At 41.5% G+C, this 25,747-nt stretch overlaps 1 protein-coding gene across 14 annotated transcripts in view; it reads right to left on the bottom strand.

Moving 5' to 3' along the window:
• RAP1GDS1 (Rap1 GTPase-GDP dissociation stimulator 1) overlaps positions 1 to 23,855 on the bottom strand; it is a 114,503-nt gene extending 90,648 nt beyond the window's left edge. For 3 of the 14 annotated variants that reach the window (XR_004983140.2, XM_036411031.2, XM_036410981.2), the window contains exons 1-2: positions 21,879 to 23,847; positions 8,858 to 8,968 (exon numbers count right to left, since the gene is read on the bottom strand). Coding sequence is in view for 13 of the 14 variants with exons in the window: in XM_036411031.2 (XP_036266924.2) it covers positions 8,858 to 8,968; positions 21,879 to 23,610 (1,843 nt within the window). In the remaining variant the exon portion in view is untranslated. Of the gene's footprint in view, positions 1 to 8,857; positions 8,969 to 21,878 lie in introns of all 14 variants that reach the window. The other 11 variants (XM_036411013.2, XM_036411020.2, XM_045570646.1 and 8 more) reach the window with 10 other exon arrangements.
• Between the last annotated feature and the right edge of the window lie 1,892 nt (positions 23,856 to 25,747).

Genomic DNA, 25,747 nt, shown 5'->3' on the forward strand with positions numbered 1-25,747 from the left:
TCTTTTATTGGATAGTATGTTAACTAGCACCACAAGATAAGTTCTCACTTTACAATCTTAACTAGACCTTCTGCATTGTTCAGTAATGTTTTAGTTAACTCTAGTTATTTCCCTGTTACATTTCCTAAGCCAGAAATTCTAAACATTTACTACTCTCTGTGTATACCAAAAAAAAGTATACTCGGGGAAGATAACATCTGGAAAAAGGAATAAGAGATCCTGAAAACAAATAATCTTGCCTGGTATCAGAGTGCAAATATTTTTACTCCTTCATACTTAACCATGAAGTAAACTACCCCTAACTCCAGTCTCTAAGAAAAAGATAGATGTCCTCTTTTTTCCTTATTAGCTAATCTGATTTTTATTTGCTTTCAGTAGTTTCCCTTAGCATGATGCTAGAGTGAGTTTGTACCCTTCTCCCCCAATTATGTTGAAATCTAGCCCCAAATGTGATGGTTTGGGGAAGTGCTTAGGTCATTAGGGCACGCTGAGTGGGATTAGTGGCTTTACAACTAGAGATCCTAGAGCGATGCCTCAGTTCTTGTACCATGTGAGGTCCCAGCAAAAAGTCATCTACCTATGCGTCAGGAAACATACCTCAGTAGATACCTTGAACTTGATCTTGGACTTCCCAGCCTCTAGAACTGTTAGAAGTGCCATTCAAATCTAGGCTATTTTGTTATAGCAGCCCATGTGGACTAAGATACATGGGATGTCTCTCATAATTTGACCTCTTACTCCCTTTTCCAGATATTATCTTCCCTGAATATACATTTTTTTGCTAGCCATACCAAAATTTTCAGTTTCTAAATGAACTAGATTTTCCTCCACCACTATGACTGTGTACTTTGCTTTTTATGCTTGAATGTTCTTCCCATAATTCCTGGGTCCTCACATTAACTGGGTGAAGTACACTATATTTTCAAAATCCAGAATTCCCTGATCCTGCTCATCAAAATCACCCCCCTTCCTAATACTCAATGCTGTAATTGTGTCCAGCTGTTAGACTAAAGACCTGAGAATGAATAAGATTACTCAAGGAAAATATATTTTTACTGAGTCCCTCCTGGGGATATAAGCTAAAGAAGACAAGTCATAACCTCACAGAGCTGTCTATTAGAGAAATATTTTAACAAATGATGACTGATACTACCATGGAGGTTAAATACAACAGCTCCGTGAAGATCATGGAAATCTTCATAAATAAGGTAACATTTGAACTGAATTTTAAAAGATAATAAAACATATAGTAAGCAGTAAAGAGAAAATATATATTCTACAAGAAAGAAAAAGCATTACTAGCTGAGGACAGAGATCCTAAATTTCTAATAGCAACATTCTATACCATTGGGTGATTTTCTTTTTTTACTTTTTTTTTTTTTTGAGCGGGGGGTGTGTGTGTGTGTGTGTGTGTGTGTGTGTGTTTGTTTTTGCCAGCAGCTGAAGACTATTAACATTGGGAAGTGAAAAGGCACATGGTTGATATTATTCAAAGTTTGAAGAAAAAGGCAGGTAGAAGGAGAATAGTATGGAAGCAAAACACCTATTTATCCATCATAACCCAGGTGAAATGTCAGTCCCTGTACGACATTCAATTTACAACTGTGAGTTGAATACAGCTCTCTGTTTCCCCAACATTTTATAATCAGCTCTACTATATAATGTATTAAACTCTATCAAAATTTAACTATTACTGGTCTGACTAAACATTTCAGGGCATGGTACAAAATATATGGTGGTACCCAATTAATGCTAGTTCAACAGAATTGTCTTGCCCTGAAGGAATTTACAACTCAACAAATGAAAAAAGAATATACAAATAATATACACTGAAATAAATTGGAATAGAGGAATGGATAAACAGTTATAGATGGAGCAACTGAGTAACATGTATTGATGTTGTAGTAGTTGTAAGTATTTCTAACAAAAGAACTGAGCTTTTTAAAAGACTGTCTTATATTTTAAGAATTCTCTCAAGAATGAGACTTTTATAGAATTACTTACCAATTACTAGCTCATGCAGAGACTAAACTTTTCACTTTGCATTAAGCTAATCAAGTCCTAGATTATATTTTTCAAAAGCAAGCATATGCAAAAATGTTCTTTAAATCTTAAGAAATCATTGTAGAAAATTACCTTGTCTTCTTTATTATCCCTCCCACATGCATATATCAGAAAGAAAAGATGAATAATCCACAACTGTTATAATGAACCAAATGACAACATTCTGTTTGCTCCTTTAAGCAAAGAGGAGAAAAGACGTGTATGTAACAACCATAGGAAAGTGAAAATCACAAGCATCTAAAATGAATTCATCTTATAGAACATTGTGTGCTACAACCTAGACTCTGAATACATACTTCTCCTTAAAAAAAAACTAGACTACCATTACTGTGCCTTTTGGAGCCTTGTTTGGGGGCTTATCAAAATGAATATTATAAAGTAAGTCCTGAAAAACCTCAGTAAAATAAATTATAGATTCCTTTCTAGAAAGTTATAATACCAATGGCATCATTCTTCACTAGCTGTTTTCCCAACACATAATTATTATGCCACAGAATCCATTTTGATACTTTAGTGGAATATAAATATCTTTTGTGATGGTTAGTTACTTTTACTAGTATGTGTCAACTCAGCTGGGTAAGGATACCCTTATATTTGGTCAAACACTACAGTATTCTGAATATTTCTGTGAGAGTGTTTTTAGATGAGGTTAACATTTAAATCTGTATACTCTGAGTGACGCAGTTTGCCCTCCATAATGTAGGTGGACCTCATTCAGTCAGTTGAAGGCATGAATAGAACAAAAGACTGATTCTCATTAACAAACAACACCCACCCACCTGCCCCACCCCCAGTGCAAGAGCAAAAGAAAATTCTATAAGTAATTCTGAAGATTTTGGACTTGCTAGGCTCCATAATTGAGTGAGATTCCTTAAAATCTCTCTCACTTATTTTTTCCTATCTATCTCAGAGAATTTCTACAATACCTGACTATTTAGTCAGGAGCACTGCCTTCTTTTCTCTTAGATTGCCAAATTTTTTTTAAAAAATGACAAGAGCCAATACAACACAGCCATCCGGTGTGAATGAGTAAAAATAATACCATTTTTCTTTCCGTCATATTGGCAAAAGGCAAAATATATTTTGTGTGCCAAAGAATTTTAGTAGTTAATGTGTTCAATGAGATTAAAAAAAAAAAAAAAAGTTAAAAATTTCTGATCTAGAGATATCAATCTGTCTTTATATATCCTACTGGAGGGCCAGTGCACAAATTTGTGGACAGGTGGGGTCTGGCCAGCCCGGCCCCAATCGCAGTGGGTCAGTGTTGGGCCTATTGGGAGGAGGAGGTGGTGGGAGGTTGGCCGGTTGATCAGGGCCCAATCAGGGGTGATCTGGCTTGAGGGGAGTGGCTCTAATTAAGATGCAGGGGCCAATTGGGGGTCAGCGGCCAGAGGAGGGGCTGTGGGAAATAGGCTGGCCAGCCCCACCCCGGACTAGTGTGGAGGGGGCTGAGTGGGAGTGGGGCCAGCTGTGGGGAGAGACTATGAGTGGTGGACTGGCTGGCCCCATCCCCAAATGGGATGGGGGTGGCCGATCGGGGACCAGTGGCCTGGGGGTGGGGTCATGGGTGGCTGGCAGGCCGGCCGGCCGGCCGGCCCTGCCCCTGATCAGAGTAGGGGACCGATTGGGCCCGATCCCGATGAATAGGCAGTCAGACATCCCTCGAGGGGTCCCAGGTCGGAGAGGGTGCAGGATGGGCTGAGGAACACCTCCCCCCGTGCACAAATTTCATTCTAGTTTAGTTCTTAAAACAAAGATTGGCAAAAGTAGGTTTATAGTTTTAAATACGAGAAACAGAGTATAACAGAGAATAAAGCTACTGTAATAATCATAACCCACATATCTTTGCCATATCAACTATAAACCTACTTTTGTCCACTCCTGTATTTATTTAGAAATAAAATGATTTGATAATTTATGTTTTGCACCAGTGTAAGCCCTTGTGGACAAAAAACACAATAACTAAAAGTGCCTTGTGATAAAAAAATCCGTGAAGGAAGTGAGCATAGTCAATTAGTTTACGAAGGAAACATCATCACTTCCGTGGTGTATTTGATAACATAGGGTAAAAAGGCATAATAAGGCATAATCTAGGTATTCCTGTGAAAGAATTAAGTAATAATTTTTTTCGTTTCTATGAAAACAGCAGCAATCTTTCATGTTCAGTGATTGCAGATTGAATATGGCTATTGAAAAACAGTTGATTATTAAGTTTTAAAGTCCCTTACTTAAGAAATAATTTTAGTAAAACTGAGAGTAAATTTGTTTAGAAATATTAAAGGCACAAAGCAGACTAAAAGCAAATGACAAAAGAAAGTTCTTACTGTTAGAGAAGATTCATACAGTAATATGCATTAGCAACTTGTGTACATAATTTGGTACACTTAGAATTATAACCTAGAAGGGAATAAAAAATCAATATAATGACTAAGAAAACCTACGAGTTCCACAGGTAGATGAGTATTATGATATAAAGTTAGGAATGCGGAACTAGATAGCAAATACTTTTTTCTTTCTAGAATACATTTATATTCTCTCACAGGGTTGTTCCATAGAAAACAAACTATTATGTGACTCTTATATAAAATAGGAATTGTTATCAGGCAACTAAACAAAGTTAAAATACAAAGGTAAATGAAACAGGTAAACAGCCTAATCTGCAGGAAAAGAACTGAAAGCTGTGCTGGTTATCAGGATGGCATTGTTTTTTGGTACCCCAGCAATGCAACATGGTCCCCATGTTCTTAATATGAAACAGATTTTCTATAATGAATGCACTGTTAATATCTCTTGTCTTTGGGCTTTTGACTTATGATACTTTGCTTTGCAAGATGATCAGATGTCATACTTTCTATAAAGACAATTCCTATGTTAAGTTTAGAGGTGAAAATAGGTGGCATATTATTTTAATTTTCAAGTATGAAATAGAGTAACTGTACTACAATTCAGCAAGCATTTGTTGAGACTCTCCTAACTAGACTCTGAATCAAGAGACCAGAATAAACAAAAGCTGATTTCTTGGCTGGTAGCCTTCACATATTTACTAAGAACATTTAAAACTGAGATCTGAAGTATTTATATGAGAAAAAGAATACTTCCACATTAAATTAGATCAGAGATTTACACAAAATGCTTGCTTAAACAAAATATTTTTCATTAAGTCTAATAAGTATTCAAATTTTCTAACTCTTGTCTCTAACGATTCTGACACATATACTCTATTTACTAGTAATGTCACCCAAACAAAAAAGACAGACAACCACTATGAAGTCACATATCAAAATAAAAACTCTTAATTTCAGATTGTAATCATTTGTAATGTACAATTCAAATATACTAAATTCCCAGAGTAAATTTTAAAAGCATAATTTCTTTCCTTACAGAATTGTCTTTTTAGTAGATTATAAAAGTTTAGATTTCTAGGACATACGTTGCCATCTTACTGGTATACTTGAACAAAACGATAAAAAATCATTCTTTCTTGATCAGGTGCAATGCTGGTGCAAACAGTGATATTTTTAGTTAAAACATCTGACAGTAAGGAAAAATTATGAAACTAAAAGGTCTCTGTTTAAAAGAAAATAAGAGTACAGATTCATGTAAGTTAGATGTTTTATTATTTTACCTTTAAGAGAACAGTAGCAATCGAAGAATCAAAAAGAACAACTATAGAAAATAAACATCTTACTGATATTTTTACCCTTTCTTGTTTAAAAGCCAGATGCTAATTTTATAAACTATATCAATAAATACTTATAAAATAAATATATTAGTCTATAGCTCAAGGGAAAAACAAGGTTTATATATCAACCTTCTCATTCTTCTCTTTAATAATAATAATTTGAAACTTTTTTTTAAAAAAAAGAGCAAATGTTTAAGGCATAATATGTTTTAAAATCTAGCTCCTGAAAACAATTTCACATTCTACAAATCAACAAAATCTGCACTTTACTCAAAATATAATTTTTAATTTTGTAAACTAAGAATTCTAACCCAAACTCTGATTCTATCAGAGCAAAGCAAGTATCACAGAGTCTGTTTTCTTATCTTTCAAACGCTGATGGTAGTATATCCTCGAAAGCTTTAGGAAAGATTAAATAACAGATATAGTGCCAAGTTCAGTATTGAATACATAACAGGTTGTCAATCAATGACAGCTATCACTTTTAAGTCAAAAGCTATCAATCTTTAGTCAAAGACTGGATATCTGCATGCACTCCCTCTTACTATGTCAAATTATTTTCTATCAACAGTCTTAGATGTGAGGACATAAATTTTTATATAGTTTCTAAAAATGACATATTCCTTTTGTTCCCTTCCTGGGGAGTCAACAGTTATAATGATAGAATTTATTATTTTTATTACATAATACCTTGTGGCTACTTGGTCTTAATACTTGATGAAATTCAAGTTCAAGACCATTTTCAAAAATGGGTTCCATGAATAAGTCTGTAATAGGTCTGAATTTTAATCCAGCAATTATGTAATTCTCAATATTTCTTGAATAGGTTCTTTAAAAAGTCATAAACTTTTGCTTCCTTTTACTCATCTCTCTCTCTATCAGTATTTCCAGGAGAGGACTGAGCAATCCTCCCCACATAACGGATGACATCACGTCAGTTCCTGAACCAATGATCCATTTAGGTAATTCTACTTTCTCTAACACAAAGAGAAAACTGGGCCATTAAAAACAGAACATTATAATAGAATAACTCTTTTTTAAAAAACGAACTTGAAATACTCAATTTACCTAGTCTAGTTACACTATAAAATAAATCTGCTTACATATTGTAGATACTAGAGGCCCAGTGCACAAATTTGTGCACCAGTGGGGTCCCTTGGCCTGGCCTGTGGGATTGGGCCAAAACCTGCTCTCTGACATCCCCTGAGGGCTCCTGGATTGTGAGAGGGTGCAGGCTAGGCCAAGGGACCCCACAGGCGCACAATCAGGGGTGGGGAGGGACTGCGGGAAAGCTCCAGGCTGTGTCTGGCCCGACTCCCTCAATCTTGATTGGCCAGACCCCAACAAGCTAACCTACTGGTCTGAATGTCTGCCGCCTGGTGGTCAGTGCATGACATAGCGACTGTTCAACCATCTGCCCACTGGTGGTCAGTGCACATCAGTTGACTGTCTGCTCCCTGGTAGTGCCCGTCATAGCAAACATTGAGTGGCTTTAGCATATCATTATAGCATATTATTCTTTGATTGTTGAACAGCTGACCAGATGACTAGAAACTTAGCATATCAGGCTTTTATTATATAGGATGTGTGAAAATCAGGTCATCACATGATGTTTCTACCTCTAGACCAGTGTTATCCAAATAAACTTTCTGTGATCATGCAAAATGATTTGTATCTGTGATGCCCAATTAGGTAGTCATTAGCTAAAGATGGCTACTGAAAAGTAAGATTAAGGAGCCTAATTTTTAATTTAATTATTAGATTTAAATAGTCACATGTACTATGATAATGGATAACACAGCCTTAGACTTTCCTCTCCTATTCTTGTTCTATACCATTGTGAGTCTTATCTAGATGCTCTTATTAAAGTCCCTGTGTTAAATGCTTTCTCTGTTATCTCTAAGATCAAAAGAAAGAGAATTACTGTAAAGAATTTTCAAAGCTATCTTTAAAATGTGCTTTTTGATGAAGAGTACTAAAATTAATTTTAGATTTTCTAATCAATTTACTAAAAAATAAAATTAAAAATAAATAGCATATACATCTCTGAGTGCTTGAAATGGAAACTTTTAACAATATATACTTTCTCCTAAATTCTTTGTCGGCTACATAATTAGTTCCAGAATAAAATAATGGCATAATTACAAATAAGTACAGTGCAAATCATAGCACAACCAAGCAGAATTAAGGGAAAAAATGAAAATCATTCTGTACCTATCTCTTCACTGTGAGAACACAGAAATGAATTAAGAGAAATATGATAGCTCAAATGCAACAATACAACGTGTATGTCAATCGAGAGTTGAATAACTTTTATGGGTGGTACTATTTACCTCCAAAGATTAAATCTTACCTCAATTTTAAGGGATTTTTGAATGAATACTAATGGTTCTTTTCTTTTTTGTTAATCCTCACCTGAGGATATTTTTCCATTGATTTTTTAGAGAGAGTGGAAGGGAGAGAGACAGGGAGAAAGAAACATTGCTGTGAAAGAGACATATCAGTGGTTGCCTTTACACATTCCCTGTTCAGGCCAGGATCAAGCCTGCAACTGAGGTACATGCCCTTGGCTGGAATTGAACCTAGGACCCTTCAGTTCCCAGGCCGACGCTCTTTCCACTGAGCCAAATCAGCTAGGGCCTAATGGTTCTTTTCAATTAAATCTAAGCATACACATTCATTTAAAGTAAAATTATTTAAAAGGTGGCCATAAGATCTCAGATTAAAATATTAGGTCTTTAAAGCTCCCTCTGTTTCTCCCCCCTAGTCTCCGCACATATGAACACAGTCATATTTTAAAGAACAAACGTAGGTTTCAAGAAAAACAACTATCTGTTAAAAATGAAATAATGGCCTCTCTCTGGGAATGGTATTAATGTCATCATCACCACCAATCAATTCCTCCTTTTTTCTATGAATTTGGCTTTCAGTACCCTGGGGGTGGGGATATGGGGTAGGAGGATGAAACATGTAAAACAGCCTCAGTATTCAGAGATAGGATTCAAAATATTCAAGTTATATGAATGCAAGTTATGGATAAACTACATATCAATTTTTGAATGACTGCTGATCTTTTTGTTTGGCATTTTGAATAAACATAATGAAACTTACTATTTTGAGTCAGTGCTTGAAGCAGATAATCCAAGCATCCTTCTAAACTATCCTCAGTTCTGTCAACAGCTGTTATCTTCAGCTTCTTCAAGGCATCACTGAGATTATCTGGTTATCAAAGAAAAAAAAAGAAATCAGAAATCTTACTATATATATGGCTATCATATGCTACATAACAAACAGTTAGAATAATAGGCAAAGGGCTCTCATTATAGTGAAGTAACATCCACATACATACCAAAATGGCAATGGACTATACTACTACAAGTTTATTAAATAAAATTTTATCTAAGTCAAATATGAAGTATTCATTCTGTATATATAAAATATGAATAGTCCACAAATTGTTGCAGAATATCTTTTTCAGCATTCTTTTCTTAAAAATATATTTTTTTATTGATTTCAGAGAGGAAGGGAAAGGGAGAGAGAAAGAAATACATCAATGATGAAAGAGAATCATTGATCGGCTGCCTCCGCACACCCCATAGTGGGGATCGAGCCCACCCTTGTACAAATTCGTGCACTGGGCCTCTGTCTATAACAATAAATATGCTAATTAGATCAGACAGCTAAATGACCTTCCGGATGTCCTTCCAGACGACCTTCTAGATGAAGCTCGGGATGCAGGGCCGAGGCAAGCCGCCGCAGCTGTGACAACTAAGCCCCTTGCACAAATCTGGTGCGTCAGGCCTCTGGTTTGGTTAATAAAACTACATAGATTTCCTGTATACAATTCTATCACACATCATCTGCATAATGCATTGTGTTCACCATATATTTGACCCCCTTTACCTGTTTCTACCTTCCCAACTCCCCTTTCCCTCTGGTAACCACCATACTATTGTTTATGAGTTTTTATTTGTCTGTCTTCTTTGTCATTTGTTGATTTCAGTTTTATATCCAACACTAGAGGCTCAATGCACAAAATCCGTGTACTGGGAGGGGGACCTCAGCAAAGCCTGTGCCCTCTCGCAGGCTGGGACCCCTCAGGGGATGTCCACCTACCAACTTAGGCCTGCTCCCAGCAGGAAACGCGCCTAAGCTGGCAGTCAGACATTCCTCTCACAGTCTGGGCTCCCGTGCTCCTTACTACCTGCCTGCTCACTATTCCTTACTGCTTGGCTTGTTGCTCCTTAGCACTGCTGCGGAGGTGGGAGTGGCTCCTACCACTGCAGCTGCACTCACCAGCCCTGAGCTCGGCTTCTGGCTGAGCAGCCTGTGGAGCACACTGACCACCAAGGGGAAGCTCCTGCATTGTGCATCTACCTCCTGGTGGCCAGTGCATGTCATAGCGACCAGTCGTTCTGGTCATTCCACCATAATGCTTGCTTAGACTTTTATTATATAAAAGATATGAATGAAATAATTTTTTATTGACTTTTCCTATGTGACTTATTTATTTTAGCATGATATTCACAAGATCCATCCATTTGGTTGCAAATGGCAGTACTCATCTTTTCTTATAGTTGAGTAATATTCCATTGTATATATGTACCACACTGAAAGGAGTGACATTTTCTCTACAAATCTACATAATGCCTGTCATAATGGAAGACAATGATTCTCATATCTGCTTTTGTATTCAATCTTTTGTAATTTGTTATTTTGGTTGAGTAGATGAGAACCTAGTCTCATCATACATACTACTATATGTACATAGTTGAAAAACAAGAATATGCTAATAGCCTTTTCAGATAATCATGGATATTCTTTGATACATATCAAAGCATAACAAGTGGTAATTTGTTATGCTTTGATATGTGAAATCTGAAACAATATTAATGAATGTTTCCAACTCTTACATTACAATCCATTGGTTTCTTGCACTTTGTATCATATATACATACAAGATATTTACCATCAATGCATTTGGTCGTTAAAAAATTTGGTGAGAGTTATGCATACATTTCAAATATTGACACATTTCACTGTACTATTTTAAAATACCACATTTGTTAAAATCACTAATCTTATTAAAAGACTTCTTTAAGTACTGGGACCCTGTCCAGTTCAAGGTGATACAAGTTTTCTAAAATTCTAATTTTTTCTTAAAAACTCCAACTTTATTACTGGCAAAAAATACAGTCAGTTGGATTCCTTAAATGGCAAATTAACCTCATTCATTTGTGAGAAAATATCTGTACTGAAAAGATGAGTACTGCCAAATAAGAAAAACCAGTTTGTCACTTCCTTCAAATAAACTGTTATTCCATGAAAAAATACCTTGGTCAGCTCACAATTCAAACAGTTACTCACATGTTTTTCTTCAAATTACCACCAGACTTTGTAATATAATGTAAGTATTTATATGTACTTTCCATTTCATCACATAGGATATTTTTAATTTTACACAAAGGCTGAGATTTTTAAAAAACACTATTTTCCTGCTGCATTATGGACATTCTTAAATGAAAGTGGTATTTTTCATTTCAAGAATATGATGGTGAAGAATATCATAACTAGCCCTAGCCAATTTGGCTCAGTGGATAGAGCAACAGCCTGCAGATTAAAGGGTCCTGGGTTGGATTCCAGTTAAGTGCATGTACCTCGTTCATCTGTTGCAGGCTCACCCCCCACTAAGGCCCTGGTTGGGGACCGTGCAGGAGGCAACCAATCAATGTGATTCTCTCACATCTTTCCCTTTCTATTCCACTCTCCCTAAAAAATCAATGGAAAATATCCTCAAGTGAGGATTAAAAAAAAAAAAGAAGAAGAATATCATAATTACTAATATAGTTTGGTGCTACTACTACCCTGATTCACACAGACTAAAACATCAGCAGTTTTACCCACAACTGCTTTTGCACCATTGTCAGTGCAAATGTCAACACAATGAAAAAGACAAACGATGTCTTGATTGTATTATGCAAAGAGTTTTGATCTCATGGACACCCTCATAGGATACTGAGGACCGCCTAGGATGCTACTCTCATATTAGAATTTTAGGCATTTTCTTACTTCAAAGTAAGATATACATTTTGATAGACTTTTGTGCATTATCAGCTCATGACAATTCAAAAATATGATGTAATCCTCTATTATGAAATGAGAAATCATTTATTTTCCATGTCAACCCAGGAAAAAGTAGCCTAAAAAAGTACATTAAATAACACTTACATTTCTATTGATGCCTAGTTTAACTAGTAACTAATCTAGTAAACCTAAAACGATACTTTATTAAAAATCCCAAGTTATCATTCACAAACAAGATTAATATTTATTTTCTTAGAAAAAAAGTTTTGAAAAATTGATTTTTTTCTAAAGAAAAAGAAAAACTATATATAAAAGTATCCTATCTAATAAAGAAGGAATATGCTAATTGACCCTCATTCTGTTGCAAAGATGGTAGCACCCATAGCCAATAAGGAGGGAATATGCTAATTGACATCCACACCCTCAAAGATGGCAGTGCCCACAGCCACAAGATGGTGGCACCCAGTCCCCTCAATCCCACCAGGGCGGCAGGTGAGCAGCAAGCCCAGGCCTACCCCGCCCCCGTCCCCTGGCAGGCCCAGCCATTCCATGCATCTGCCTTAGGAGCTGCCCAGTCCCCTCAGCTCCCCAGCCACCCAGATCTGGCCTGAGGCATAGGCAAGCCTCGGATACTGGCTGCCCAGCCACCCAGGGCCGGCCTGAGGAGCAGGTAAGCCTTGGATGGCAGCTGCCCAGCAGCCCAGGGCTGGCCCAAAAGTTGTACTGCCAGCAGTGGCACCAATAGAGGTGTGAGGGGGCGTCACCTCCCGCCCCTGAGGGCTCCTGAAAAAATGTCTGGGTTGTGAAACTAAACTTCAGTTTTAGACCTGACAACCCTTTCACATTGATACCTCAACATGGCAAAAAGTCTCTCAGACAACAAAGGAGGGAATGCACAGTTTTAAAACATAAGGAAGCCATCACAAGTGCTAATGATGCTAAGGGTGTGAAAGAAACAAGGGCATAGGCAACTGAAGAGGTAGAAAAACTGTTGATTTGGATAATTAAAAAGCAGTTAGCCAGTGCCAGCATTCAGAGGCAGCCATATATGAACAAGATGCTGCATACTGACCTGAAAGACACCCCTAACACTAGTGCTGAAAATGGTTTGGTTAAGGCTAGTAGGGGTGGTTCGATGAACTTAAGAAGTTCAGTGTACTATGTATAAGAAAGGTTAAACCAGGAAATCATCTGTGGGTCTGGAATAGATCTATTCAATATACATTATTTCTAACGGGGAAAAAATGATTCGGTTTCCAAACTGCTTCTCGAACAACCTTCTGGAAAAAAATTAAGAAAGAATGGACTTTCCACTTTAATCTGTTTCTTACTGAGACAATGTATCTTTAAAGTTTTATAACTGTTCCAATTATTACTGTTACATAACAAACCACCCCAAACTTACTGACATAAAACAAAAGCCATTTTATTGAGCTCAGATTCTCTGAACCAGGAATTCACAAAGGGCACGATGAAGTTGGCTTGTCTCTCTGCTCCACCAGGTCTGGAGCAGAGTCTCAAAGTCTAGAGGTATCGCTGGGAGTGATTCAATGGCTGAGGCTGGCATCATCTGAATGCACAGTGTAATAGCTCCTTCACTCACATGTCCAGGGACTGGTCTGGAAGGACTTGAAGGCTAGGACTGACCACCTGAAACCTTAGGCCTCTCCACGTGGCTTTCCTCACAACAGGGCAGCTTCCGGGTCTCAGACTTAGTGCTCCAAGCCGCCAGTGTTTCAACAAACAAGGTGGAAGCAGCATTACTTTTTAAGAGCGAGCCTGAGAAATCACACAGCGTCACTTCCGCAGCCTTCTACTGGTTACCAACAGGCATGCGCAAATCCAACAGGAAGTGAATTCCCCAACTCTCAATGGGGAGCAGTAGCAAGTTCTAGAAAAATATGTGGGGCAAAAGATATTGCTTGTGGTCATCTTTGAAAACTATAATCCGCTACAATAACTCTGTACTCACTGCATGATTTGATTAAAATAACACAAGTAGCACTATATCCTTTGGTTTTAACCAACAGTACAAAATAATATTTCGCCAAAATAGTATTTTCAGCATTGGAAACAGAAATTAAAATTTATATGGATAGCTCTGACAGAGTATCATAATTGGTTAAAGCATCACCCTGATATGCCAAGGTTGCAGGTTCAATCTCTGATCAAGGCACACGCAAGAATCAACTGATGAATGTATAAATAAGTGGAACAACAAATCAATGTCTCTCTCCCCACTTCTCTCTTTAAAATAAATTTAAAAATTTATGTACATATTATTTTATGTAATATCAATAACTACCTTGTGAAATAGATGTTATTAGTACCTATATTTTAGTAAGATGAGAAATTTAAATTCAGAAACTGAGTAACTTGCCCAGAAAGGTAAGTGCCAGCATTGGGATAAATCCAGATGTATGTCTTCAAAGTCCAGGATCTTTCCATTGAACAGACATTTTGCACAGTACCATCATCTATATCACATATGTGTCAAACACAAGGCCCGCGGGCCAAATCCGTCCCGCCAGGCCTTGCAATGTGGCCCACACCGCGCTGTCATCACTGCACTCCGCTGCGTTTCCATCACAATGACAGTTTATGACTGTTCAGTAAACCATTCGGCCCGCGATTTAGGCTGGATTTTAGATTTTGGCCCCTTCTCTGATTGAGTTCGACACCCCTAATCTATTGTATATAAAATGAAGCTACCGTAATGACTATTAACGACCTAACAACCGGTCACTATGACACCCACTGTGGCCAGCGAACAAGCCGATCAGGGAGTGGGGCCAGCAGTCAACCTCACAGCCCCTACCCCCTGCTGGCCTGCCTCTGATCGGACTCTCCTACCCCGATTAAGGGCCAAGACTGCTGGCCAAATGCCCCCTCCAGTCCCCCTGGCCAGCCACGCCACCATCAGCCTGCCCATCACAATAGACCCGTCGCATATCATAACTCCCACACCAATAGTGGGCATGGCTGGGCAGCCAACCTCCTTGCAGCCCCTCCCCCTGGCAGGCCATGCCCCTGATGAGCACCCCTACCCCCATCAGTGGCAGGGCCGGCTGGCCAACCAACCATGGCCTCTTCCCCAGGTTGCATCCCCCACCTACCCCATTCAGGGGCAGGCCAGCCAGCCCACCACCCCTCCCCATGGCTGGTTATGCCCGCAATTGGCCCCCCGATTCCCCAATTGGCCCCCTCAACCCCAACTGGGGGCAGAGGCATGCCAGCCAATCACTTAAGGCCCTTCCCCTTGATTGGGGGCCCTGTTAGGGCCTTGATTCAGGCAGGCTGGCTGGCCAACCTCCCGTCATCTCCTCCTCCTGACAGGCCCAGCCCCAATCATCTCTGATTGGGGCTGGGCCAGCCAGACCCCACCCGTGCACAAATTTGTGCACTGGGCCTCTCATCTTAAATAAAATTCATACAGATCCCATGCATATTGGAGCTATGCAAAGCAAGGACTACGTGTATCTTGATTTATATAAATGTAAACTCTTTAAGAATGAATTTATAACCCAAATATGTTAGATAGTTGTACTAGCTAATAACTATCTATATAGATCTGAATATGTTAAATTAAAAAAAATCACAATGAAATGTACCAGGGAGCACTCTCTGCCCTAGTGTCTCAAGGGTGGTACAGTGCTGAGTACATACTCTACCTTTCGTACTGTGTAACTGATTAAGTAAGTGAATTCTAGAGAAAATTTTCCAGATGATTGTAATAATAAGCACTTACAAATTTCAGGGAGCTGTACTAGATGCTAAAAAGCTAAATATGATCTAACCTCTCATTTAAATTCTTTGGCATTTATGTTTTGGGAATCAGGGCCTTATCTGTATCTATTATTCATTGCTTATTATTCTTCATCTACCAGTTAGAAGTGAAGCTTTTAAAAAGCAGAAAATGTGGCTCCATTGCACCACTTATTATTTCACTTTCCGTAATGCCTGATATAGCTGTCTTGTGTTTCTGTTTTGAGTGACTGTTCAATGTACAACCTATATCAAAGCCAGAAATGTGGCACATTGGACAGTTAATTCTCTTGGAGCTTAACACTACCCTCCCACAAAATGCATTTTTGCAACCAAAAGGAAATTTATCAAATCATGTAAATTTTCTATCTTTGTTCTAAATAATTTTGAGGCCAAATAACTTATAACTCTATAGGCAAACATGCATTTCTATGGAGGATAAATATATCAATGTAATGTTTGCTCTTTCTAATGAATAGTCTCACCTTTTATCCTGGAGTTACCTAATAAAACATCAAAAGGGAATATTTTTCAGAAGAATTAAAGAAAATAGTTTTTAACAAAATGACAAATTTGTTGTTAAAATAAAATTATTCCTGGTTTGTTTGTGTTTTTTGGCTATGAAAACACCCATAAATTATGGCGCTTCCTAGATATTTAAAATTACAAATGTTACTTAAAATTCTTTTTATATAAGATTTTAAATAAATTTTTAAGTTTAAAATCATAGGGTTTTATATATTCATATAAATAATTTTATATAATTCTTAGGTTAAAAAATGTTTTCCAATATGTAAGAAAATTACATTCTGTTCAAACTATCCAGCAGCCCTGTGCTTTGGTGACTTTTTAAAATTGCCATGCCATCGTTTTCCTTTAAAAGAATATTTAATGTTCAAGGAGCAAAGTTTTTTAAAGGAAAGAAAAGAGATGGACCTTGGTTTCAGGGCCAGTAACTCTTTATTAGGTAATTAACCCTTTGCACTCCGAACCATTCTGGGCATTGGCTACCAGCTACTCAACGCTACTTTGCGGCGGAAACGTGCGCTGAAATAACTCAATTCCCCGTAATCACTAATAAACTGCAGTGTCCCCTGAGAGGGGACATCGAGTGATATGCTAGAATTCCCATGTCCCCGGAGAGGGGACAGCGGAGTGCAAAGCGTTAATCTTCAAGGCTTCTATATTATAATTGATATTAACTCCCTAAGAAACAGATTTGAAATCTACTCCTTGGTTCTTATTCAATAACAATATTTTAAAGATATACATGAAACGGCGATTTAAAGAGCTTAAGTAACTTGCCAAAGGCTAAACTACACAAATAAATTATGAAAGAGAGAGTCTATTCTATTTTCAAAATGTTCTTATTGATTTTTTGAATCTAGAGGAAGGGAGAGGGAGAAAGAAACATCAACGTGAGAGCAGAACATCAATTGATTGCCTCCTGCAGGCCCACTATTGGGGATCTAGCCCATAACGCAGGCATGTGCCCCAAGAGGAGAGCAGAACCAGCAACCTATCGGTGCATGGTATGGCACTCGACCAACTGAGTCACACCAGCCAGAGGTATTCTCTATCTTTTGATTTCTTATATCATTCTGGTCAATTGAAAATTCAGTGTAAAGATGATCAATATATTTGTGGATAACTTCCAGATCTTTAGTTGGAATCTTCTCTTGAGAGCTAAAATAACTGTCTGTTAAATACTTTGTACCTAGTTTCAGTCAGTCAATAAATTTTTACTGCATAGCTGCTATGAGCCAGACACTAGTGCTAGAAATGTATTCAGAACCTAATAAGAAAGTCATTGTCTTCAAGGAACAGATAATCTAAATGGCAGACCAAAAAGTCTAACTCTAAAGGTCCAAAATGGATTACTGCTGTTTCCTCTTCCAATGGATTCAACAAATTAATAGACCTCACATTCTCATTACTGCCAAGGCGATAATGTGTAACTCCTTTCTCAATTCCATATTCGATCTGTTACCAAGTAAATGCTGTTCTTTATTTGCAATATTCCATTCCCACTGCCTGAGCCTAGTTCAAGCCATTCAGTACTTTCATCCAAACTGCAACAACCATTGCTTCTGAAGCATTGTTTAATTTCTCATCTAATACATCCTGAACTCAATTAAGAGGTTAATTTTCCCACAGATGTGCTCCATCACTTCACTAAATAAAAATGTTTAATAGTTCCTCAATAAACAATTCAAACCCAAAAACTTCTTCAGCTTGGCATTTATAGTCCTGCATTACTTGGTCTGTATCTATTAACTAGAGGTCCATTGCACAGAGATTTGTGCAATAGGCCTTTCTTCCCTTGGCTTCCAGCACCGGTTTTCCTCCAGCACCTGGGACCCAGGCCTTCCCTCTGGCTGGAGTCTGCCTTCTTCATCTTCACTGCAGACTCGGGCCAGAGCCTGCCATCTTTGCCTTCACTGCTGCATCTGGAGTGCAGCTCCTGCAGATCCCTTCTCTCCCTCCCTCCCTCTCAAAGCAGGCATCCTGCCCCTGACTGGCTACTCTGTGCCTTGAACAGCAGGGTGACCTCCAACTTTGTCCTTCTAATTTGCATATTCCCTCTTGATTGGCTGGTGGGCATAGTGGACCGATGGTCACTTTGCATGTTTCTCTTTTATTACTGTAAACTAGAGGCTCAGTGCATGAATTTTATGCTTGTAGGGTCCCTAGCGGCTGGCAGAGGCTGGCCGGGTACTCCCTTCCTTCCCCTGGCCTGCCCAACCCCCTGGTCAAACTCCCAGAAGAACTACCTGTAAAGGGGACAATTTGCATACTACTATTTTATTATATAGGATAGGAGCCCGTTTGCAGGAAGATTCCTGCAAGCGGCCACTGCTGCCACCGCCACCTGCTTCGCCCAGCCCCGCCCCACCCGCCCCGCTGCAGCTTTCCCTCTGGCAGCCACTTTGCTTTCCGCTTTTCCTCCCTCTTCCTTCTAAGCTGTCTTGTCTTCACTTCTCCCTCCCTCAGCGTACGCAAATTAACCACCATCTTTGTTGGGTTAATTTGCATACTGGCTCTGACTGGGTGTGGGCATAGCGAAGGTATGGTCAATTAGCATTTTACTATTTTATTAGTGTAGATACTTTTTTTTATCTCTGCCATCCACTATTTCCTTACCTTTTGCTCCAGCCAATATGGCTATTTAATCTTATTTGGAAATTCCTTAAATATTCCCTACCTATTTTCATTTATGTCATTTCTCTCCTCCAAACCCCAACCTGATTTAACAACCTTCATTAATTTGTACCTTTCAGAAACTTACCCAACCTTTGTTTCAAATAACATAATTTTTCAAAAATCATCCCTCCATCCTGACTCTATAATATATGTGTAAAGGCTATTTTTTAAAAAATATTTTGTTGATTTTCCACAGAGAGGAAGGGAGAGGGATAGAGAGCTAGAAATGTCGATGAGAGAGAAACATCGACCAACTGCCTCCTGCACATCCCCTACTGGGGATGTGCCTGCAACCAATGTACATGCCCTTGACCAGAATCAAACCTAGGGCCTTTCAGTTCTCAGACCAACGCTCTATCCACTGAGCCAAACGGGTTCCGGCAAGGCTATTTGTAATGTAACTTTTACTTTATTTCTAGTATATTTACCTATGTATGTTACATCCTTCCTGTTAAGATTATAAGCAACTTGAAATATGTCTTATTCATCTTTGTCCTCCCACAGTACATTACACACGGCTGACATTCAATAAATATTAAATACACATTAAACTGAAAATAAAATATATACATAAAATAAAAGCATGGTCCATAAAATTATATAAGAAGTTTCCTTCACTTTCTTAGGGAGAAAAATCACTGCCATGAGAATACCTTTTGTAAAAGTCACCTTATTTATTTTTTATAATGACAGATTAAAACGTGATCCCCCCCAATATTAATCAGTACACCTTCCACCTTATGTGTACATGAATAATTATAAAAACTTCCTTAGCTCAGAATATAAAATTGCTTTCCAAGGTTTCAATTTTACACTATCGTATGTACCTAAGGATCATACACTCAATCGCCTTACCATTGGAAATAGTATAGAAGGAAATGGCTTGCCTGGAGGCTGCCCGAAAACCCTATCACTAACATAACCCAATTTTTTTTTTTTTTAGAGCGAGCCAGTCATAGTATAATTATACTTCTTGGTTTTGCTCCCTCCACACTTTCAGAACACCTATCAACCCAAATGTTTGTATAGAGTCATACTTTCAGGTTCACCTGTTAAAAATGATAGATGTTAATTCAACAAAGATTTACCGAATACCTACTCTGTGGAAAGCATTGTTGAGGACACAAAAATTAATGAAAATGCTTATCTTCTGGAACTCATGATTAAATGCACTACACACACATAAACAGCTCCATTATAAGGCAGATTATGTAAGTGCTAAAAAGCTTCCAATAAGGTACAAACAGAGCTCTATGAAAGAGAGAGATGAATTTAATCAAGAGTTATGAGAGGGGTTTCTATTTGGCCTTTTTAAAATCAAGCAATAACATTCACGATTTTCAAGATTATTATTTAAGTAAATAATTACATTTGTTTTAATTATTTTTATTCACTAATAATACAACAGAATTGGGTTTTCCCCATTGAAAAGGTACTGATGCAACATGTAAGTTAAAATTTACATTAAACATATTTTTTTAGCTCACTTTGAAACATGGGGAAATGTATTTTACAGAAAGAACTTGTGGGTTATAATTGAGAAGATTTTTGTATGTTCAAGAGAAAGACATGTGTCCAATAACCTCTATTAATAATTACTTAAAACTATACTTTCAGAGAAAGGCTAGGTACATACATATAAATGGGCCACCCAATTTTTCAGCACACTTAATGGTACATTAAAACGGAAAACAGTGAACAAATGAAAATAAAATCCAGGGCCCTAGATTCATTTTTCATTCATACCACTTCCTGCAACATTGGCTTCTTCCAGATATATGGCCAAAGGTCTGAATCAGACCTTGAAGCATTTGCTTTTCAAGTAAGCTCCATGGACACCAACCATTTCTAGATTTAGATACTTCCTTGAAGATCCTGAGCTGCCATGACCTAACGCTGGGTCTGCGGAGCACTGTACAGCAGATGAAAGGACCGCACGCATTTCAGCTTAAAATAACTTGCACAAAGGGGAGGGGAAAGTCTGGGTTGACAGATGCCTATGGAGCACATTTAAAAAGAAGAAATTATGATAAGACAGGAGTGAAAGCCAACCAGGGAACATGTAAAAATTAATATGGCATTCCCAAATTGCTACTGTATGTTTTAAAAACTTTCGGCGTTTAATTACAATTATGAAATTCACCAGAGGCTTTGGAATCGCTTAATTTAACAGTTAAGCAACACATTAGGGGGGGAAATTGTAGGGTAAGTTATATGTAGTTTTAGAAAACATATCTGCATTTAAGTATTTCATTAAAACCAATCTCTTCAGATTTACTATTATATACAAAGGAATCCGATTATGTAGATTAGTCAGGGGAAGCTGGGAAGGAATTACTAATGTAAGTTTGGTAACATAACAGGCTGCACGGCGCAGTTTCCTGCTTACAGCAGACAGGCGAAGGAGCCCAGTAAGTGGGTTGAGCACAGCAGTATTTGCACAGTGTAGTCATCCAACAACAGCTAGCGGCTCCTGTCCATCCTCCCTCACGTCTCTCCTGGCCTCTGACAAGTCATCCCTTTCAACCTGTGCGCCAGTCCGCTCCACCCCAAAGAAAATGCTTTCCGTGCAGGTGGTCAAATCGCCCTCACACTCGACTTGCTCGCACTTCCCCGCTGGGGAACGAGCGGTCTGCAGGCCGGGGGAGTTCGGAGAAGTGGTCTTGCTCGCGGTCCCACCCAAGCTCGCAGCCCCGCAGACGCCGGGGGAAAGGAAGCGGGGCGACCTCGGGAGGACCGGCGGGTGGGGCAGAGGATGGAGGCACCGGCTCGGGGGCTGGCAGAGTGGAGGCGGGGAGCGAGGCGCCGAGGCGCCGAGGTGGGCGGCGGCCCCGAGCCGCCCCGCGCTCCTCCCGGGGCCCTCCCCGCCCGCGCGGCCCCGGCGTGCGCCCCGCGTGCGCCCCCTCTCCCCGGGCCAAGGGCCGCCGCCTCGCGCTCCGGAGATCTGAGAATTCGGCAACTGTGCGCGAGAAATGCTGCCCAGCCTGCATGCAACACGCCGAGAGAGAGAGAGAGAGAGAGAGAGAGAGAGAGAGAGAGAGAAATGTCCGGCGATGACGGAGGAGGAAGGGTGACTTACCCATGCTGCTCCCGAGGGTGGGGCGCTCGGAGGGCGAGGCGGAGGTCTCCGGGGCGGGCGGCGCGGCGCTGGGTCCTCCCTCTGCCTCGGTCTCTCCTGCAGCCGGGGAGGTCGGAGGCCGCTGGGAAGGAGCAGCCGGTACTGGCACCTCTACCTCGGTTTTCCCTGCAGCCGGGGAGGGACCCGGGTTGTTTGGCCGCCGGGAAGGAGCAGCTGGTACAGGCACCTCTACCTCGGTTTTCCCTGCAGCCGGGGCGGGACCCGGGTTGTTTGGCCGCCGGGAAGGAGCAGCTGGTACAGGCACCTCTACCTCGGTTTTCCCTGCAGCCGGGGCGGGACCCGGGTTGTTTGGCCGCCGGGAAGGAGCAGTCGGTACTGCCGCCTTCACCTCGGTTTTCCCCGCAGCCGGGGAGGGACCCGCGGAGATGGGAGGCCGCCGGAAAGAAGTACTCGGTACTGCCGCCTTTACCTCGGTTTTCCCCGCAGCCAGGGAGGAACCCGAGGTGGTCGGCCGCCGGGAAGGAGCACTCGGTACTGCCGCCTTTACCTCGGTTTTCCCTGCAGCCGGGGAGGGACCCGCGGAGATCGGAGGCCGCTGGGAAGGAGCAGCGGGTACTGGCACCTCTATCTCGGTTTTCCCTGCAGCCGGGGAGGGACCCGGGTTGTTTGGCCGCCGGGAAGGAGCAGCCGGTACAGGCACCTCTATCTTGGTTTTCCCCGCAGCCGGGGAGGGACCCGCGGAGATCGGAGGCCGCCGGGAAGGAGCAGCCGGTACTGGCACCTCTACCTCGGTTTTCCCTGCAGCCGGGGAGGGATCCGGGTTGGTCGGCCGCCGGGAAGGAGCAGCCGGTACTGGCACCTCTACCTCGGTTTTCCCTGCAGCCGGGGAGGGATCCGGGTTGGTCGGCCGCCGGGAAGGAGCAGCCGGTACTGGCACCTCTACCTCGGTTTTCCCTGCAGCCGGGGCGGAACCCGGGTTGGTCGGCCGCCTGGAAGGAGCTGCCGGTGCTGCTGCCTCTACCTCGGTTAGCCCTGCAGCCAGGGAGGGACCCGCGGAGGTCGACCGCCGGGAAGGAGCAGCTGGTACTGCCGACGCTGCTGCTGCTGCAGCTGCTGCTGCTGCTGCAACCGGCTCGGCCGGGGCGGGGACGAGCGACGGGGGACAGGACGGGGCGGGGCAGGGCGGCGGGCGCGGCCTGCAGCGGGCGCGGCTCCGGGCGGGCCGGAAGCAGAGGCTCCGGAGCGGCCGGAACTGCATCCGCCCCGACGCGCAGGCCGTGCGTCCCCTGCGTCCCGCCCTTCCCCCCACGCATGCGCAGTACCTCCCCTCCGCAACTCCGGGGTAGCCCGCGCGTCTGAGCGGGCGGGTGGGCGTGTGTTTGCGGGTGGAGAGGCTCCATTGTGGCCGCCTGACTGGCGGACGGCGGGCCCTGAGAAGACGGTGCACGGCGTTTCTGCACCCCGGCCTCGTGCCGTGGGCCCGCCCCACGCGTACTACCCCGCCAGCCCACCACCGGAAAACGGGCCCGCGTTCGTTACGGGACGGCGGGCTGTAGTAGACGAAATTTCCCGGAGGAAGAGGAGCCGCCGGGTCGGGCAGGGGGAAGCCTAGCGGAGGCCCCCAGCTGTCTAGGCGGTGGGACCGGCGCCCCTGGGAGACAGATGCTGAGGGGCGCTCGTTTTCAGAGCGGCCCGGGGCCCCGCTGGGAGAGCCCTGGTTGTCAGTGCTCATATCAGTGACCGTTCAGGGTGTCCTCGCTGCGGCTGGTTCGAGGACGGAGCGGTCCGGGCAGCCAGGAAGAGGGGGGCCGCCCAGGATTCCCTCGGGGAGAGTATGGTTCCCCCTCGTAGAGGGGCGCGGGCTTCCATTCCCCGGGGGACGCGGGAGGAAGCCGTTGAGTGAAGTGCCTCCGGCGTCAGGCTCCACCCTCCCGGGACGTACCCAGCTCCGCCCCTCTCCCTTTTAACGCGGCCCCCCCTCCGGTGGGTGGACTGGCCGCAGTTCCCGGCGTCCGCTGGGCCGCCGACGGCTCCCGGCCCCTCCCAGCTGCGGGGGAAACCTGGGCCGCGCGCTCCCTACCCAGGGCGCCCTCCGACTGCGCATGCGCGGAGGGGGCGGGCGCCCGGGCTGGGCCCTGCGGCCGGGGGCGCTGCCCCGATACCCCGCCGCCGGGCCTGGCCCCGGCTCCTCCGCAGCCGGGGTGGTGAGGAGTCAGGTCTTGCAGCGGAGAGCGGAGCAGTTAGCCGCACCACCTGTGGGAAGGAGGTGCTGAGTAGTTAAATCGAGGTTTCTTCAACACTTTTCAACTTTTACTTTTCAATCCTATGTTGAGGAAAGGTGTTTTTTGTTTGTTTGTTTGTTTGTTGTTTTTGTTTTTTTTTAACCCTCTTCCCTCTTACGGGAAGATCGGTTGGTTTTCGTTTGTATGACATACTACAAGCACTCAAGTCAGAATGGGCCTTGTAATTTGTTCAGGTATGTGTGCTGACCAGGAATCAAAACCTAAACCTTTTTAGTGTATGGGACAATACTCTGACCAACGGAGCCGCAAGCTGCGGCAGTATAATTTTATAAACTCTAGTACCTCACCAAGTAAAACTAGGTATTCAATGTTAGTTTATAGTGATGATGATGATGATAGCTGCTTTGTTGTTTCTATCTTAGACTGAGTCCTCCATTGGAGAGAGACTGTACTTTTTATGCACCAGTTCACTCAATAGAGATTTATTGAGTGCCTACTATGTATTATATCAGGCATGATAATAGAATCTAGAGATAAAAAATAAACTCAAAAATCTTATGTTAGAAAAATTGTTTTGATGATAGTTCTAGTCATTGCTTACATAAAGCTAGAAAATATTCATCTGATATCAAAAGACTTTTCCAGAAATAAATCTGGTGCTTATACTCCAGTAGATGATCAGGATGTAATTAGGCCTCTACCTAATAAAGGAGGAAATTCTGGCCTAATGCAGACATTTTCACATTCTATCTAAAAATATATATTCAGCTGAAACCGGTTTGCCTCAGTGGATAGAGCTTTGGCCTGCGGACTGAAAGATCCCAGGTTCGATTCCGGTCAAGGATGACTCTCCCTCATCGATGTTTCTGACTCTCTGCCCCACTCTCTTCCTCTAAAAAATCAATAAAATATATTTTTAAAATAATTATATATATATATTCATCAAGTATCTCAGATTTATTTGAATAACAAGTTATTGTTGAAAATTGATTTTTGACTAACCAGTAGCTTTTGGGGGTGCAGAGTGTATGAAGGAAATGTTTATTAGAGAGGATCAGAAGCATTATATTTTGATAAGGTTTATAACAACTTACCTCATTGATGCATGTAACCTTACAGAGATTAGAAGGTGATTTAAGTTCTTTAAAGGAAATGTATTGAGAGGGGCAGAGAGGAAGGAGAAGGAGAAGAGAGAGACTATTTAAAAGAATAGTAGGGAACTGATTGCCTCTGAATATCATTTAAGGGAATCTCACTAACTGAAATTTGCAGGGATAAAAATTATTTCACAGTGAACAATCTTCTGCTTAAACTCTATTTTAAAAAGGTTTCAGTAAGGTTAGAATGATCCAGGCTGAACAACTGAAATGTATTATATTAACCCCTGGCTCATTGTAACTCTCCCTCCCCCAACTCTCATTTACTTGCTATATTAACCATTTTTCTAAATCTTATAAAATCCAAATTTTTTCCCATAGTCTATCACCTCAAGCTGATTAATGTCTATGTAGTTCAAAGAAATATATACCTAGATTATATATGTTTTTAGATGGGCTCACTTTATAAGAACCTGCAAGCAGCCTATTCATGATAGAGTGAAACACACATTCCATTCTTCCCGGGGAA

The sequence above is a fragment of the Pipistrellus kuhlii genome, unplaced genomic scaffold (assembly GCF_014108245.1).
Source record: "Pipistrellus kuhlii isolate mPipKuh1 unplaced genomic scaffold, mPipKuh1.p scaffold_m20_p_1, whole genome shotgun sequence".
Classification (NCBI taxonomy): Eukaryota; Metazoa; Chordata; class Mammalia; order Chiroptera; family Vespertilionidae; genus Pipistrellus; species Pipistrellus kuhlii.